The sequence below is a fragment of the Microcebus murinus genome, chromosome 1 (genome assembly GCF_040939455.1).
Source record: "Microcebus murinus isolate Inina chromosome 1, M.murinus_Inina_mat1.0, whole genome shotgun sequence".
NCBI lineage: Eukaryota > Metazoa > Chordata > Mammalia > Primates > Cheirogaleidae > Microcebus > Microcebus murinus.
Genome location: NC_134104.1, coordinates 147108992 through 147128364, shown reverse-complemented (window position 1 = coordinate 147128364; position 19373 = coordinate 147108992). Strand labels below are relative to the sequence as shown.

At 40.4% G+C, this 19373-nt stretch overlaps 1 protein-coding gene across 2 annotated transcripts in view; it reads right to left on the bottom strand.

Annotated features, from left to right (window-relative positions):
* Positions 1 to 452: 452 nt before the first annotated feature.
* Positions 453 to 19373, bottom strand: part of RPL14 (ribosomal protein L14) — a 301323-nt gene continuing 282402 nt past the window's right edge. For both annotated transcript variants that reach the window (XM_012770229.3, XM_076006604.1), the window contains exons 2-7: positions 4193 to 4217; positions 3569 to 3670; positions 2719 to 2813; positions 1112 to 1211; positions 957 to 1010; positions 453 to 782 (exon numbers count right to left, since the gene is read on the bottom strand). In XM_012770229.3, coding sequence (XP_012625683.1) covers positions 498 to 782; positions 957 to 1010; positions 1112 to 1211; positions 2719 to 2813; positions 3569 to 3670; positions 4193 to 4195 — 639 coding nt within the window. In that variant the 5' untranslated portion in view covers positions 4196 to 4217 and the 3' untranslated portion in view covers positions 453 to 497. The remainder of the gene's footprint in view (positions 783 to 956; positions 1011 to 1111; positions 1212 to 2718; positions 2814 to 3568; positions 3671 to 4192; positions 4218 to 19373) is intronic.

Genomic DNA, 19373 nt, shown 5'->3' with positions numbered 1-19373 from the left:
CCTGCCATGAGGTCAGACGTGGAATGTTCCACTTGTGGCACCACGTTGGTGCTTAGTTTCAGATTTTGGATCATCTCAGATTAGAGATCCTCAAACTGCGTAATTTATATACTTGTCTTGTTCTCCTACAGTTTATTTTTATGAGAAAATATCCTAGGACTCTTGAGCATCAAGAGGCTGGAAACTTTATGCCTTTATGAGTTTTATAGTTTAAAAAAGGCTAGAATTTTACCTATTTACAGGAGAAAAAAAATGTCACTTCGTGTTCTAATCAGCGATTTCCCATAAAAATATTCACCAGTTACAACTTTGTGATGGCCTTGTACTACATCTCCAAGTCTGGACAGAGACAGACTCAGGAATGGATATTCTAATGATGCTAACAATTCTATCAGTCTGCCTTCTAACCCCCAGCCTCAGCAAGAGGCTTTTAATTCACAAACTTAAGTAGATTTGCCAACATGTCAAAAAGAACCTTTATTACTTTTATAATACTCTTATGCTTTCTTGCCAGATGCCTTTGGAGCAGGGGCTTTCTGGGCTGGAGCTTTTTGACCCTTTTGAGCTTTCGCAGGAGGTGCTGCCTTCTGGCCTGTGGCTTTCTGGGCAGGAACCTTCTGGGCGGGAGCCTTCTTGCCTGCAGTGGTCATCTTTTTTGCTGGAACTTTAGCAGCAGCCGCTGCAACTGCAGCAGCACCCTTAGCAGGTGCTTTTTTGGGAGAAGCTTTTAGGAGAGCTGCCTTCTGAAGCTTCTTAACTTCATTCTTGATTATTCTGTTCCTCTGAAAATTGTTAATAAGAAAGCATTTATTGTACATACATTAAAAAAAAAACTCTAAATTCTCCCTTTTCACATGAAGCACCCCAAAGACCAGCAGTTTAAAATGGGATTTAGCTACTGGCTCCCTTCTCATCCTGAAGCTAAGTTGCACAAAAATACAGATCTTAAAACTTACCATTTTCTTGGCCTTCATAACTTTAAAACGATCAAAGTCCGTCATCTTAGCTTTCTATTTAAAAAAAAAAAAGTTAAAATTATCCCTTTTGTACTATACTGAATCCTCTTTAAAAAAAAAAAAGGCCCAATATTCAAATGACCCCAAGTCATTACCCTTTCTCTGGCTTCAATCTTCTTGGCCCATCTTGTGGCTGCCCATTTTGTATTTATATCTGCCTTCTGCCAGGCTTGTCGGACATACTTCTGGCGGGCACTATAAAGAGCAAAGACCAAAGATTAAGGAATCAGCTTTGAAGACACACAATCAAGGACAGCTTTTTATCTTGAGCCAAACACCCTTTGTGTTACACTTCTAGTTTTAACTGTCTACATAACATACAACACCTGGCACACTAAGTCTTTTAACTATTTGAATAGTATTCACTAAGCCAGGATAGATTATGATTACAAGCACAATTTTAACCAAAACTGCAATCCAGTCCATTTTATGGAATCAGAAATGACCTCCAACCATATGTAATTCCACTTAGGGTAGTACACATGTAGAAAACCATTTCCTTTTCATAATTAACAAGGCAAGTTAATCCTTAGGCCTGTTTTTATCTTTTACAGTCATGATTTGTGGCCAAACATCCTTAAAAAATAAAACAAAACAAAAAAACCCCTGGTGCATCATTCAAGGATCTAAGACAGAGAGCAAGAGCACCCGGAGAAAACAGTCACTAGAAAGTCCAGAAAATAAGTCACGTGAAATCCCTCTACACCAGGTGTCCTCAAACTACGGCCTGCAGGCCACATTCGGGTGTTTTTGCCTGTTTGTTTTTTTTTTTTTATTTCAAAACAAGGTATGTGCAGTGTACATAGGAATTTGTTCATAGTTTTCTTTAAACTATAGTCCGGCCCTCCAACGGTCTGAGGACAGTGAACTGGCCCCCTATTTAAAAAGTTTGAGGAACCCTGCTACACAATGAACTTTGACAAACATCCTCAAGATTCATCCTTAATTGTGCCTCAATGTGACAGTTGTAATACCACAGCACAGACGTGTTCACTCCAGGTTGTTCAAGTGGGAAGTTTTCAACAACCAATACTGGAAAGTCTCTTATCATGCACATACCAGTACTATTTGAAGTGCATGGCATACTTTTCATCCTGCTGTTTATATGTATGCAAAATCAGTTCAGGGCTATCTTATCTGTAAATAGCCATGTTATACTATATACTCCATTTCAACCAACTGTCACTGTAGATTGAGATAACTTTATAGCAACACATCAGTGTTTTAATTTCCATATTAAAAAAGAATGACTGCTCAATGTTCCAATTCCCTAAATGTAAGCTGAGAACAGAAGCTCTTAAGTTAAATACCTTATACCTAACACACACTTAAAGGTCACTTAATGATAGCCAGAATCAGAAGACATAAGACTTAGTATTTGTTTTAAAGCTAAAAGTTACTATGTTCAGTGGAGAACACAATTTCTTATTTTTATTATGTGAAAATACTAAAGAAAGGGGGACCACATGAAAAGAGGATGGCAAGCCTGAATAAAGGCAAAGCCAGAAAATTACCAGGGTGGAAAAGTGACTATATGGCATTTTAAAAATAAATGCCTGTTTACTTCTATAATGTAAATCCCTTTTCTGAATCTTCTGTAGTGTTTACTATATTCTCAACGTAACAAAACTTTTTGAATTAAGACAACTTTTACTATTATAAACAATAGCTTGGATAGGAGTGATGATTGGTGGATAGTTACCTGTGTGGAAACTTGAGGATGAAGTCAGTGAGCTGCATGCATTTGAAAGGCATGGCCTGTCTTCTTACCTGAGTGCAAGGTCCATCAACCAAAGCCTACAGAACATAAAGATCAAGGATCTCAGTGCAAAAATATAAAACAGCAATTAAAATGGACAGATATGCTATATGATTATTATTCTTTTCAAGGCCATCAAATCCACATTATTATTTAAACAAATTCCTCAGAAAAAACAAAGATTGCCCTACTTTACAGTAATCTTATTTAAAATCTATTTGAATCATACAGCTTTACTTTTATACCATTAAATGCTTCTTTTTTTTTTTTTTTTTTTTGTTTCTTTTAAACTCCTAGCCTCGAGAGATAAATGCTTCTTTAAAAAGTTATGAACTACCACCACTAGTAGTACACCGTGGAAATCAACCACATGTAATTTGCCAGGCAACTTTAGATCTTTAATCCCTACATTTCCAACAACTTTACGTTCGTTCATAAGCATTATTCAAGTCCTTAATTTGCTGCTCTCAAATACTGACAACAGCAAACGCAAAAGGGCTTTCTATGTGTCTGGACCTGTTCTAAACCTACTTCATACATAGTAACTCATTTAAACCTCAAAACGTTTCAGCCTATCATTGGCTAAAAGCTCTGACCAATTTAAGTAGCTGAGGTAATACCAAAAATCCAGTAATAGCTAACTTAAATCTGTGCTTGAAACCCCTAACCTACCCTGCCTGTTTCCCCAATAATAAAATAAAGCTACCACTCATAGCATTCTCATCTCGATTACCATCTATAGTGCTACCGTTCACTGCTATGTTTAGTAAAAAGTTGTGATAATTTCACTTACCCTATTTTGATCAATAACGTCTACAATCGCGACCAGCTTTCCGGCATGAGGCCCAAAGGAGACATAGGCCACTCGGCCAACCTCCACGAAGCGCCTGAACACCTAACGTGAGGGAAGAAAAAGACAGCGAGGCTTACTTAAAAACACCCATCAGTTTACATAACTTTCTGCAGCTTAAAGACCACATGGCTAATTGCAGCGAAAGAGTGTTGAATGGGAATACGCCTGAACACCACGGGCCAACCTGGATAGACCAAATCTGCAAACCCGGCGGCGGCGAAAGCCCGGCTCCTGCCACCTCCTGGACTTTGGGGGCTGCACGACACCCGCCCGCCCCCCAGGTTCCGCCTAGGCCAGGCCACTGACCGCCTCATCCGTCCAGCTCTGGCGGCGCCGGCGGCACGCACGCGTGGCCCAAGGCGACCCGGGCCTGCCGGGCCCTACACGCGCTCACCAGCTCCCAGTCCGGGAAGGGCCCGAACCCCGTGCACGGACTTCCCGTGCACCCTCACCACGCGCTGCCCAGGACCCTCTGGGCGCCATTGCGCGCCTCAGCTCGCCCGCCGAGGTGGAGGTCTAGCGGCGTGGTAAAGCAGACCCGGAGCCCGCGGCAGCAAGACTCACCATGGCGGCGGCGTTCGGCGAGAAGGAAGAAGGCCCGCCCAGCCGTGCGCATGTGTAGACGGTCGCCCCGCCCTTACGCTAACGAGCCTGCGACGTCGGCACCGATTGGTTGGTGCGTGCGTGCTTATGCGCGCGCAAGCTGAGTGACAGAACATGGCGGAGCCGGCTGGGGCAGGGTTTTTTTGCTCAGACCTGTGCGGCGAGGTTGGCTTTAGTGACTGGGACAGGACAGTTGCCGGAAAGTCATCTCTTAGTAATTTAGGGTAAAGAAGAGCACAGACGCTATACCTTTCTTTCAAACTCTGTCCGCATCCCACTGGACTTCCTTTTTACTCTTCTGATTTTTGCTTAAATGTGTTAGTAATTCGTGTCTTAGCGCTAGGTTTGTTCGCTCCTCACGTTTTCTCCCTAAGTAATCCCAGTAATTTTGTTAATCTTTAAAGTAATTAAAGAAACGTTGCTAAACTAGTACAAATAATTCCCGTAAACCTTTCTAGATTCTCCAGGTTAACATTTTACGTTTGCGTTACCATTCTGTCATTTTTATCTGAACCATTTGAGGGGAAATTGCATACAAGATGTACCTTTATCACTACATTCTTTTTTTTTTCTGAGACAGTCTCTGTTGCATGTGCTAGCGTGCTGTGGCGTCAGCCTAGCTCACAGCAACCTCAAACTTCTGGGCTCAAGTGATCCTCCTGCCTTAGCCTCCCTAGTAGCTGGGACTACAGGCGTGCGCCCGGCTAATTTTTTCTATTTTTAGTTATTTGACTAATTTCTTTGTATTTATAGTAGAGGCGGGTCTTGCTCTTGCTCAGGTGGTCTCCAACTCCTGCGCTCAAGCAGTCCTCCGATCTCAACCTCCCAAAGTGCTAGGATTATAGGCGTGAGGCACCGCGCCTGGCCTATCACTACGTTCTTAAATGTGTGTTTCCTAACAACAGAAGACAGTTTCTTACATCATCAGTACATTTATCAAAATCAGGAAATTAATATTACTACAGTACTATAATCAACAGCCCTTATTCAAATGTTATCATTTGTCCTTCTTATGTCCTTTGGAGCGAATGGGAAAAGAAAATTTTTCTCCTGGTCCATGATCTAATGAAAGATTACAAATTGGCATTTAGTTATCAGGTCTGTAGTTTTTAACTGGTAGTTTTAGATTTACCTGTTAAATCTGTAACAGTTCCTAAGCCTTTCTGGGTCTTTTATGATACTGACATTTTTTGTTTTGAGACAGAGCCTTGCTCTGTTGCCTGGGCCACAAAGCCATGGTGTCAGCCTAGCTCACAGCAACCTGAAACTCCTGGGCTCAAGCAATCCTCCTGCCTCAGCCTCTGGAGTAGCTGGGACTACAGGCATGCGCCACCATGCCCGGCTAACCTTTTCTATATATTTTTAGTTGTCCAACTAATTTCTTTCTATTTTTAGTAGAGACAGGGTCTCACTCTTGCTCAGGCTGGTCTCAAACTCCTGACCTTGAGCAATCCTCCCTCCTGGACCTCCCAGAGTGCTAGGATTATAGGTATGAGCCACCACGCCCAGGCGATACTGACATTTTTTTTTACAAGTACAGGCTTGTTTTGTGGACTGTCACAATATGGGTTTGTTGGAGTTTTCCTCGTGATTAAATTCAGATCATTAATTTTTGGTAGAAATGCTGTGTCCTTGGTGCATCACATCAGCATGTTCATATATGTTTTTTTATATATATATATATTTATTTTTATTATTATTATTTTTGAGACAGAGTCTCGCTCTGTTGCCCAGGCTAGAGTGCCGTGGCATCAGCCTAGCTCACATCAACCTCAAACTCCTAGGCTCAAGAGAGCCTCCCATCTCAGCCTCCCAGAGTGCTAGGATTCCAGGCATGAGCCACGAAGCCCAGCCTTTTTTTTTTTTTAAAGAGAATGATCTGGCCCCGTTACCCTGACTGGAGTGCAATGGCTATTCACAGGCCGGATCATAGATCCAAAATCTCACTCCAAGACACCGTCCTAGCTTTTCTCTCCTGCCATTCTGCGTGTCTCACCCCTACCTAGCTACAGCTACAGGTCCCGCAGCTTTTCATGCAGCTGAGCCCCTTCCTCTGCTGGAATGTGCTCCTCACAAGCATCTCAAGACCCTTCCTAAGCATCCCCAAGGAGTTTTCAGTGTCTCCCAAGCTCCATTATAATGGTAAGATAACTTCCTCCAACCAAGACTTGTTTGCCTCCGCAGGTTGCGGACATACAGGAATGAACAAAATAACTGTTAGAGGCCACAGATGACAGAAATCAGATGACCAGACCCGGAAAGCGCAGAGCTGTACTACGTGACTTCCAGAAGGTCCTCCCTGCCCGTCGGATCACGGAGAGGGCAAGATGAGGACGAGGCCAGGAATCACGGTGGCGCCCAGGGCTTGCTCCCTGTACCTGTGGCCTCCAGCTGAAGAGCCACGCCCCTTGCGTTAGACCCCCATCGGTTCTCCCAATTACCGAGAGGAAGGGCAACTCGAGGATGACGCCAGGCATCAAGAAGGTTCTCTGGACGTGCTCTGTAGTTTATTAGGCCTCTACTCACGCCCCAGTCGAGCGTCTGATCCCCAAGAGGAAGAGCGAGGCGGGTTCGTTCCTATGGCAAATGTGGAGGCCAGGAGGCACTCCGCCTGCAATGGGAAACTGCACCCCCTCAATCCCTGAAACCGCGCCCTCCTGCTCTTGGGTATGAGTGGCAGGGTGGGTGCCGAGCTTGGGGTCCTGCCTTGGAGCGTAGAGCAGAGGGCTAGCACCGGTCCTTGAGTCCGGATGGGAGACACAAGGAAAAGTAGCCTCATGCCGCCCACTTCCCCGCCGTGTCCTGGAGTCTCTGTGGGTGTCCACGAGGCCGGGACGGTCTGTCTACCTGTAACCAGATCCACTCTAGTATTTCTGTCAGCCTGAGCTGAGTAGATGTGTCTTGTGTTTTTTCCTCAGTCACTGGAGATGGAGGCTTTGGTTTAGCAGACAGAATGTCCAAAGAGAAAGTAAATCAGCCCGTTCAAGAAGTGAACCCCCCCAAAAAATAACAAAAAAAGTGAACTTTAGCCACCTACAACCCTGACTTACGTTCTTGATCCTATAACCTTCCTGAAATGTGAACCAACTCTAGTTATGACCAAATTGGCATGGTAGCCATGTACATGATTACCTGGCAGAGTGAGCAAGTGCATGTATATTTAGGAGTGAAAAAAATATGTGTTGTATCTCTGTTTTCAAAATTTGCAATCTTGGGAACCCTGAAGCTGAGAAAGACAGTGTCCATGCCAGGTAGCCTAAGACCACCAGGAACAAACCAGTCAACAAAATCAGATCTGTTGCTCTATTGCAGTCAGGGAGACTGTGCACCAGAAACACCATGGGGCATTTAACCAAAGGAATGAAAAAATAACTTTACAGGATTTTTAAGAAGTGTGAGGTTTAGATGGAACTTAAATGAAATAGTTTTGATAGTCTCAAAAGAAAGCAAGACTGTAAAAAGGGGTCAACATCAGGCCTAGACTGCAAAGTGGACCCACGATCCTATTTCTATGAAAGTTTCCAGAAACTCCTTTTCTGAAACTTTTTTTTTGCAGCTGGTTTGTAAATCGAAGCTGCTTCTCTGTTAAAGTGGCTTAGATCCTCCAAACAAGAGTAAGGTGTTTTTATTCTTACTGACAAAATGTCAAACAGCAAGTTTCTCAAAGTCTTTGATTTTAGAGAGCAAAGTTTCTTGGTGAGTGAGAAAGCAGTAGTCAGTCAAAGAGAGTTATCATGATACTTTATAGATGTAGCACATCCATGGCGGAAATATTTTTCTTAAGTTTGAGCAGCTGTCTTTATTTGTATTTGTTTATCTTGTCTAATGAATAACTATGCAGATTTTTCTTTCTCAGACTGAGCTAATTTTTACTTACTCCCTAGAAATACTGATGGCATAGCAGGAAGATATTCTGAGGATTATATCAATGGGTAAGTTCTAGGTCTTTCCTGTTGCAAAGCAGGAGGTAAACTCAAACCACAGGTGATGACACACTCTAGGATGAGAAAGATGTCCATAATGAGGGAGACATTAGCCAATTAAATCACAGAAACCTGAGTGACATGCAAATGAAGGTCATTTTAGCAACTCCAAGGTTGCCCACTTCCAACTTCCAGTTCCAGGAGAGGCTGATGGGCTCTAGAACAGGTCAGGACTCTTGGGATGCAGTGCTCAACACCTCAGTAACACAAGTTTATCCAGTACTTCAAATGCCTGGATGAGTTTTTTTTCTGGTCTGTACTTTGTATTTAACAGCCAAAGTGGTAGTGTTGGTTTCTGTGTCTTTGAAAAATTGGTCCAGTGTCAAGAAAATACTTGAGAAACAACAAATCTAAGGATCATGGAAAAGTGGTAGCAAAGATGGAGGTTTTTGTTGCCTTTGAGCATAAGAAGCTGTGGATAGAAGTTGTCATATCCTAAAGAGATCATTAAAATCCCTATTATGTTTTATGTCTGTCACTCAAAAGACATGAAGTTATCTATGTTTTTCCTCTCCTTGGCACAGGACAGATAGCCAGCCAGAGTTGGCTGTTTTTAATGAGTACAGCCTCTAGGACTAATGACTTGTTATTTAACCATGATCCTGAGAACTTAGGGTTTTTGTTTGTTTGTTTGTTTGTTTGTTTGTTTGGTAAGCAGAGGAATGGTGTTTTTTACTGTACATATTTTTGTGTCAATGGGCTTCGAGAACAGGAGCCAGAGATCAGCAAGCAAAATCAAGATCTTTGACATTCTTCACATCATCAACAATAGGTTGGGTAATTTATGGTAAAACTGGGTACCCAAGGTGGAGTCACTGGTGTATGCCACATGCCTAAAACAGTGCCTAGAGTAGAATAGGCCTTCCACAAATATTTTCTGAGGGAATGAATGAATAGCCAGAGTCTTTAAACATACTAAATATCCATCAAAAGAGATCTGCTTAAATAAACTAGCCTACACAACTGCTGAAAATCAGCAGGCAAATCACCTACTAACTATACTGATAGAGAAGGCTCTCCAGGTTAGGAATGGAAAGTTCTGTGTGTGCTGGAGTCTTAACAGCACTAGAAATAGAACCTTGCTGCAAAGAGCTTTCTGAGAGTCCTGCTAAGTAGGGGGAAAGCTCCTGCATCACCATGGAAACACCTCTGCCCAAAGGAATGGCATTACCATAAGGACAGATGCTGGGTAATGCAGTGTAAACAAGGATACAGAATGAGTGACAAGCGCATTCGGGGAGAAGAGATGCAGACACAGTGCCATTTGGAAGGAATCAATATGTATTAATTCAGCAAATACTGAATGCCTCCTGTGTTCCAGAAACTGTGCAAGGCATTGAGGACATAGCAGTGAACAAAAGAGGCAAAAGTTCTGCCCTCGTGGAGTTTTCATTCTATTGGGTAGATACAGACAATAAACAAATATACAGTGTTGCATATGGTGGTAAGTGCCACTGAGAAAAAGCAGAAGGATAGAGAGTGCTAGGGTGAAATTAATGTAGGAGAAAAGGGTAGCTATTTTATTTTATTTTTTTTAGACAGAATCTCACTCTGTTGCCTGGGCTAGAGTGCTGTGGCATCAGCCTACCTCACAGCAACCTCAAATTCCTGTTCTCAAGTGATCCTACTGCCTCAGCCTCCCAAGTAGCTGGGACTACAGGCATGCTCCACCATGCCCAGCTAATTTTTTCTATATATTTTTAGCTGTCCAATTAACTTCTTTCTATTTTTGGTAGAGACTGGGTCTCACTCTTGCTCAAGCTGGTCTCGAACTCCTGAGGTCAAACAATCCTCGGCCTCCCAGAGTGCTAGGATTACAGGCGTGAGCCACTGCGCCCAGCCCATAGGATGCACTTCTGAGATTAAGTTATAAAAGACTAACACCTCTCTTTCTCTGTCTCTGCCTTTCTCTCTTTCTCTCTCCCAACCCCTCTTCTCTGCTTGGTTGCTCTGATGAAGCAAGCTCCATGGTGTGAGCTGCCCTGTGCAGAGGACCATGCAGCAATGAGGGCAGCTGGCCAGACAAGAACAGAGTCAGCCCGTGGTACAACAGCCCTAAAGAAACCAAATCCTGCTGGCAACTGCCCAAGTGAAGTTGGAAGCAGATCCTTCCCCAATCGAGCCTTGAGATGACTGTAGCCCTGGCTGACACTTGGACTGTAGCCTGTGAGGGACCCTGAGCTAGAGGAACCAGCTAAGCTGTGCCCAGGCTCTTGACCCACAGAAGCAGTGAGATGATGCTGTTATTTGAGGCCACTAGGTTTTAGGGTATTTGTTAACACAGCAACAGATAACTAATACAGCTTCCTGCATGGTCTTCCTCCTTCCAGTCTTAATGCTACAGTCTGCTGTCCATATCACAGCTAAACACATCCTTTCAAAACATGAGTCGGGGTGGCTCATTCCTGTAATCCTAGCACTCTGGGAGGCCAAGGCAGGAGGATTGCTTGAGCTCAGGAGTTCGAAACCTGAGCAAGAGCAAGACGCTCATCTCTACTAAAAGTAGAAAATTTAGCTGGGCATTGTGGCACACTCCTATACTCCCAGCTACTCAGGAGGCTGAGGCAAGAGGATCACTTAAGCCCAGGTGTCTGAGGTTGCAGTGAGCTGTGATGACACCACTACACTCTACCCAGGGAGACAGAGCAAGATTCTGTCTTAAAAAAAAAAAAAAAGTCAGATCATGGCAGATCTCTGCTCAGTGGCCTGCAAAGGCCTTCACAATCTGTTCCCTTTACCCACTCTCTTTCCTCATCTGCTATCACTGTACCCCTTGCTCGTTTTTCTCCAGTCCACTGGCCTCCTTGCTGTCCTGCAGGCATGACAAGCAAGCTTCTGCCCAGGAGCCTATGCACTGTTTGTCTCCTCTGCTAGGACACTCTTCCCTTAGACATTTGCAGGGCTGGTTCCTTCAGCTCCTTCCAGTCTGCTAAATGTCACCTTCTCAGTGAGGTCTATCCTGGCCAAACTATCTAAGGTCTAAAACAAAATAATTTACTCCTTTATTACATAATTATTTTATTGTCTGCTTCCCCTTTTGTCCCCACTAAAATTTAATCAAAATTTGATCGCTGGGAAAGCAAAAAACATTGTTTTGATCTTTAATTGCACCCAAGCGTCTCAAACATTGCCTCATTCAATTCCATGCCCTCAGTAAATACTTGTTGAATAAATGATTCAATAATTTATTATTTGTGAAACTAAATCCTGCCTGAGGGGTTTGGGAGCACCTTGTTGAAATAGCAAACACAAAGTTCTATGTTTTTAGTTGTGGCTGGTGCAGAATTATCCATGATGTATTTGGAACCAGGTCCTGTGTCTTGGACTCAAATATCTGACCTGCAGATAATTATTTTGCTGTCCTACACCTTTGACTTATTTCATCTCAGCTCTCCTGTAATCTAGTCTGTATTACTAAGGTTGAGTGAGAGATTCTACAATCCAAGGAAGACGTATAACCATGATTAAGTAAATCAAACCCATAATAATATTTCGTGTTAAATGTAGCCAATATCTAAGTATTTGTTATTAAAGTAGCTTTAATGTTTAAGAGCATCTAATAGATTCATCATGTCATTTCAAATTAAAATGTGTAACTGATATTAAACTTTGGATTTTAAGTTGAAAAGTTTATGAGAATTTGGTTAAATATGTCGATCATTTTGGGATGTTTAAAAGAATTTAATTTACTACGTTATAAGTTTGATGTTTTTGTTTTTTCTATGAATTTCTTTAGTGCTTATAAAGGTTTGTTAGGTTTGTAACTCTGTCCTGTCAGGCACATGAAGTGCTTGAAAAATTAAAATAAATGACATTTATGAAGGAAATTTAAACATTGCTGGGAATTTACTAATGATTTTAGGTGGTACCAATGTTTCTGGAATTTTAATCTCTTAGACTTGATTAAACAATCATAGAGCAAGCTAAAGTTATTGTTTCTAATTTATATAAAAATTACTGTATGTAAAGTAGAATAGTATGATTTATAAGTTAAAATAAAAAGTTTAAGAAAATCTATGTTTTTAAACATAAAGCTTTAAAAAATGGAATATTATTTTAATGGCTAGTAACTCTCCAAATCCATTTTTTGCACAAAAACCCTCCTTGGACATTTGAAGGAAAAAAAAAAAAAACCCTCTCTACTGACTACTTTGAAAGCATGAATTTGAAGATACATCCACAGACAGGAGCTTGAGAAGGGTAAAGACATTGAGAGCCCGGAAGACTTCAACAAAGACATAGGGTGCCATCTGAATGAGAAGTTGATTGCACTCAATTCTGGTCACCTGGGCATCAGAGGTGGCATCAGGCTCAGGAAAGACATCTGGAGGGCAACGGCAATGACTGCAGTGGTGAGGTAATTTGCACTGATTTTTTAGCTATGAGTTATAGAGTCTCTCAATAACTGTGGCTTAAACTAGTCAAGCATCTATTTCTTAAAAACCAGACATTCTAGTATTAGTACTATGGAAAGAGGCAAAAGCAAATATCAGGAAATAGATACTTAATACCCCACACCTGTGATGTAGGCAGCAGTGAGCTAATGAAGATGAAATTGGATATCTTACAACTGTAATCTGGAATGGCACAGTTGAGAGGTGTGGAAGTGACAGTCGTAAACAATCACTGAAGTGTATATGGGCAAATATGGGCTTGTTCCTTAAACGTCACCAAACTCTATCTGGGGTTTATGTTCAAAATCCAAAAAAGGTCATTTAGCGCAGATAAGTATATTTTAGACTCAGCATGTAAAAAAAAAAACCTGAAAATCCCAAAAACTTCAGAATAAATTAACCTAAGAGGAGGTATGCACAGAAAATATATATTTGAGTCTAAAATTTTTTTGTAATTCCACCAATGGCATATTCCTAGAAGTTATTAACAAGAAAAACCATATAACATTGAAATAAATGGCTTTGCTTACATAGAAAGCAATTTTCATGTACAAAATCCTAGCCTGGAAGTTCTTGTCCACATAGTTACCATTCTATTTTTTTAAACTTATTCTCTCTCTCTCTCTCTCTCTCTCTCTCTCTCCCTCCCACCCTCCCTCTCCCTCTCTCTCTCCCTCTCCCTCTCTCTCATATACCTGAAATAAAATCCATAGATCTTAAGTGTACAGTTTAATGAGTTTTTACAAATGTATATGTCCTTGTCACCATCATCCAGACCAACATAGGACACATTCCATCACCGTATTAAGTTCCCTCTTCGCCTAACCCACTGGGATCAATCACTATTGTGCCTTCTGTCAGTATAGATTCGTCTTGCCTGTTCTTGAACTTCACATAGATGGAATCATACAGTGTGTATTCTTTTGGGTCCGGCTTCTTTAATTATGTCTGTGAGAGTTGTTTTAGGTATTAGGAGTTCAACCCTTTTTATTGCTGAGTAGTAGTATTCCACTGCATGAATACGTCACCATTGTTTATTCATTCTATTATTAGACATTTGGGGTTTTCCAGTTTGGGGCTGTAACAAATAAAGCTGCTATGAAATTTCTTATAAAAGTCTTTGTACAAATGGATATAACTCCATTGTCATTTTTCAAAAGTTTTGTCTATTCTGGGTCCTTCGCATTTCCATATAAAGTTTAGAATCGACTTGTTAACTTCTATTAAAGAAAGACTGCAGGATTTTGATTGTATGGACTCTATAGACCAATGTGGGGAATTTCCTAGGTTAGGATCTCTGTTAGACTCTAAGACAAAGAATTACATGCAGAAGGTTTACTGGGAAAAGCTTGTAGAACTGTATCTGTAATGAATGGAGTGAGGGACGCAGAATTGAGTATAAGGAGAAGTTAAACTGCAATGCAGTTGCAACGGAGTTCTCAGCCAGCTTCTCAGGGAGCTCTGCAACTAGGATGGCCCTTCAGAGTCGTCCTTTATAAGCCCCCCCCACCCCCAGCCATGCCCAAATCACTGACATCATTAAATGCAGGATTCCCCTGTGGAGGAGGTGTAACCTTGGGCCAGGCAGCTCTCAGACCAGACAAGGACAGGGACTCTCATGTGAGCCATTTGCAGTCAGTGTTCTCATGTGAGCTGTCTTGCAGTCAGTGTTCTCATGTGAGCGGTTTGCAGTTAGTGTTCTCATGTGAGCTGTCCCGCAGTCAGTGTTCTCATGTGAGCGGTTTGCAGTCAGTGACTCATGTGAGCTGTCTTGCCGTCAGTGTTCTCAGCAGCTAGGAAACGAATGAGCAGACACTGGGCCTGATGCTACAGCACCTACTGCTTGGAGAATTGACAATAGTGACAATTAATTATTGTTAATTGACAAGTCACAGTGGCTCTTGCAATCCACAAAAAATTATTGCTCTGTCTGTTTTTAGTAGATCTCCTTTAATTTCTATCAATTCATTCAGTATCACAAACTACACTTTTTGTTGCTTTTTAAAAGAAATTTTCAGAGAAAAAGCTTTTTTACCTCCCACAACTCGTAAGTTTCTTGACCAATATGGCATTTCATTATAAATTTTTCTTTTTAAATTTTTTTCTTTACACACAAAGACCCTCAGTAAATAAATTTTTATTTTTAAATCAAAGGTATGCATGTACATAAAGGATCAAATATTAATAGTGTGTCTCCAAAAACTGCAGTTTCCCCTCTTTCTTCTCCCTAGACCTCTTCCAGAGAGGCAATCACTTTCACCTCATTGAGCTGATTATTTTTGTATCTACCTACATGTCTTTAAACTGCATGCTTGTGTGGCTTCTTCATTTATGAGTTTCAACCGTTATCTATTGCTTCTCCACTGTGGAAGATGAATATCTATCTATCTCTCCTCACTCTAGCCACATCACACACACTTGCTCTTTGAATATAGTCATATTAGAATCTTGGTTAGAGCAATATGAACTATTTACATTCAAATGTCTGTGTAAAGCTACTCCCTGATAAGCATAATAAACCATGTGTTTACCGCACAACTTTTTGTTTTATCTTTAAAATTCTTTTTGTTTTCATTTGCTTTGTATCTGTGATCTTTTTTTTTTTCTTGAGACACAGTCTCACTCTGTTGCCTGGGCTAGAGTGCCGTGGCGTCAGCTGTAGCTCACAGCAACCTCAAACTCCTGAACTCAAGCGATCCTTCTACCTCAGCCTCCCGAGTAGCTGAGACTACAGGCATGCACCACCATGCCCGGCTAATTTTTTCTATATATTTTTTAGTTGTCCAGCTAATTTCTTTCTATTTTTAGCAGAGATGGGGTCTCACTCTTCCTCAGGCTGGTCTCGAACTCCAGAGCTCAAACGATCCTCCCGCCTCAGCCTCCCAGAGTGGTAGGATTACAGGCATGAGCCACTGCACCCGGTCTTGTATCTGTGATCTTAATTATTTAATCTCAAACTCTTCTCCAATTATTTACATCTCTTCTCAAAATATTCATTTACATCAAATGTAAAACTTTTAACAATTTCGTCTTTGCAAAGGTGCTTCTCTCAGAGTAGACTGAGTTGCTTCATTCTGTGCTGGTTCCTTCTACACCTTCATCACCATCCTGGAGATTTCCTTCCCCTCTCCTCCCATATTGGATCTGCTCTTTCCTAGAGCCCAGCCTTACTTTTTCTTGGTTTACTCCCCTTTTTTGGGGGAATACATCTCAGTTAGCTTCCTCTGAAAGGAAGCTATCTGAAAACGTCTCTCTTCTATTCTCACACTTCATCGATGGTTTTGCTGGGTACAAAATTTTAGTTTGGAAATAATTTTCCTTCAGAATTTGTTCCATTGTCTTCTTGCTTCCAACGTTATTGTTGAGAAAATTAAGTCTGTTCTCATCTTGTATGTGGCCTATCTTTCCTCCCCTCTGGAAGTTTATAAGGCCTATTCTTATTCTGCTAATGTTCTGAAATTGTATAGTATTTTTGTTTTGTGTTGTTTTGTTTCATTTGAGACAAATTCTCACTCTGTTGCCCAGGCTAGGGTACAGTGGGGCATAGCCTACTGCAGCCTCCAACTCCTGGGCTCAAGCTATTCTCCTGCCTTAACCTCCAAAAGTGCTGGGACTACAAATGTGTGCCACCAAGCCCAGCTAATTTTTAAAGAAATTTTTGTACAGATGAGGTCTAGCTATGTTGTCCAGGTTGGTCTAGAACTCCTGACATCAAGCAATCCTCCCTCCTGCAGCCTCCCAAAGTGCTAGGATTATAGGTGTGAGCCACCTTGCCTGGCCTGAAGTTTTATAGTATTGTGCATTGATGTGAAGTGATTTTTATCCATTGGCCTGGGTCCTTTCAATCATTTCTTTCCATTCAGGTTAAAACTCTTTATGTATTTCAAGGGTGATTCTTTCCTGTTTTTTTTTCTGAAACTTGTGTTATCTAGTTGGAGGTTTTTATGGGCTGGTCTTAGTATTTTGACTTCTCACTCTTTTTTCTGTTTCTTTGTCTTTTTTTCTCTACTTTCTGAAGGTTTTTCTCAATGATATCTTTCAACCCTTCTTGTGAATTTTTAATGTCTGCTATTCTGTTTTTAACTTCCAAGAGCTGTTTCTTTGTTCTGAATATTCAACCTGCACTTTAAAAAAATTGTTTGTAAGATAGAGAGGGTGGCATGCACCTATAGTCCCAGCTATTCGAGAGACTAAGGCAGGAGGACTGCTTTAGCCCAAGAGTTAGAAACCAGGCAATAGGACCTGTCTATTAAAAACACAATTGTTTCTGTTTCATAGATGCAATATCTTTTCTTATTTCTCTTATGATATTAATGAGTTTCCTCTTTTGTTTAAAATTTTTTTCTCCATGCATAATTTCTGTTTTTTTCCAGTTTTCTTTTTCCTGTTATTTATAGTTGGTTTGGCTCTTCATCTATATAATCTAGCTAATAGGTATTGATTGGCAAGCTATTGAATATATAAATCTGGAGTTAAGAGGACAGGCTAGAGGATAAAAATTTTATACAACTAATAAAGCTGAAAATTAAATGATGTAATTTGCTTAGCACAGAGTCTGGAAAAGAATCATCATTCAAATGTTAAATGTCATTTTATTTTATTATTTAATGACTGCATACAATATATATTAATAACTGAGCATATAAATGAACATAATTTACCTACCCATTCTTCTACTGCTATTGAACATTGGGTTTGCTTTTTACTTTTTACTATTATATAAATAGGATGATCATGTTTGTGAAAACAGCTTTAGTCATATATTTTTAAACTTTCATTATGGAAAATTTCAGTGGATTCCCTTTGAAAGAAAAAAATCTCTTTTATGATCATTTGGTTTCAATAATTACCTATATGTGGTCAATTGTCCAAACATATTCATGTTTAATGGACAACCTTGTTTTTATCTATATTGTGGATATAGATTCTATACCAGTGCTATCCAATAGAAATATAATGTAAACACAAATGCAAGCCATGTTTGTAATTTAAATTGTAACTTAATGTAGTCTAAAATTTTCTAGTAGCTATATTTTAAAAAGATTAAAGAAACAGGTGAAATTAATTTTAATAATTTATTTTATCCAATATATTCAGAATATTACCTCAATATATAACCAATTTCCAATAATTTCCAAGTTATTAATGGTAGATTTTGCTTTTTTGGTATTAAGTTTTTGAAATCCAGTGAATGTGTACTTTTATTTATTATTATTATTATTTATTTCAGCATATTATGGGGGTACAAATGTTAAGGTTATATATATTGCTCTCCGCCCCCCCCCAGTCAGACCTTCAAGTGTGTCCATCCCCTAGACAGTGCGCATGGCACTCATTATGTATATATATACCCGTCCCCTCCTCCCCCCATCTGCCCACTGCCCCATGAATGTTACTCCTATACGTCCACTTAGGTGTTGATCAGTGAAACCAATTTGCTGGTGAGTACATGTGGTACTTATTTTTCTGTTCTTGGGATACTTAGTAGAAATTTTTTATTTTTTATTATTATGAATACATAATAGTTATATATCTTTATAGGATACATGTGATATTTTGATTCGGGCATACATTGTGAATTAATCAGGGTAATTGGGGTATCCATCATCTTCACACATTTATCATTTCTTTGTATTAGGAACTTACCAATTCCACTCCTTTAGTATACCTTATTAATTATAGTCACTTTGTTGTGCTGTCAAATATTATTCATTCTATCTATCCGTTTAACTATATTTTTGCACCCATTAACCATCCCCACTTTATCTCCCCCTCCCCAATACACTTCCCAGTCTCTGGTAACTGTTATTCTACTATCTGTCTCCATGAGATCAATTGTTTTTAATATTTATCTCCCACATATGAGTGAGAACTTGAAAGAGTTGTCTTTCTGTGCTTGGCTTATTTCACTTAACATAATGTTCTCCAGTTCCATCCATGTTGTTGCAATGGTAGGACTTCATTCTTTTTGTGGCTATATAATATTCCACTGTGTATATATACCATAATTTTTTTATCCATTCATCCCTTGATGGACACTTAGGTTGATTCCATATCTTGGCTATTGTTAATAGTGCTACAATAAACATGGGAGTGCAGGTATCTTTTCAATATATTGAATTCTCTCCTTTGGATATATAACCAGCAATGGGATTGCTGGGTCATATGGTACTTCTATTTTTAGTTTTTCGAGGATCCTCCGTGATGTTCTCCATAGAGGTTGCACTAATTTACATTCCCATCAACAGTGTATGAGGATTCCCCTTTTCTCCACATCCTCGCCAGCATTCATTATTGCCTGTCTTTCTGATAAAAGCCATTTTAACTGGGCTGAGATGCTATCTCATTGCAGTTTTGGTTTCCAGCATATATTTTACATTTACAGCATATCTCAATTGGACTAGCTAAGTAGCCGTCTCTACTAAAAATAGAAAAATTAGCCAGTTGCAGTGGGCACGCCTGTTCTCCCAGTTTCTAGGGAGGCTGAGGCAGGAGGATCACTTGAGCCCAGGAGTTTGAGGTTGCAGTGAGCTATGATGACACCACTGCACTCTAGCGGGGCAACAGAGTGAGACTCTGTCTTAAACAAACAATAAATAAATATAAAAAAGATTTCCTTAGAATAAATTTCTAGATATGAAATTGTTGGGTTGAAATATATGCTTTTTAAAACCTTGCAGCATATTACCAACTACTTTTTCAGAAAGTTTATACTAATTTACACTCTCATCAGGAGTATGTGATGGAGCCCATGTCAACCCCATA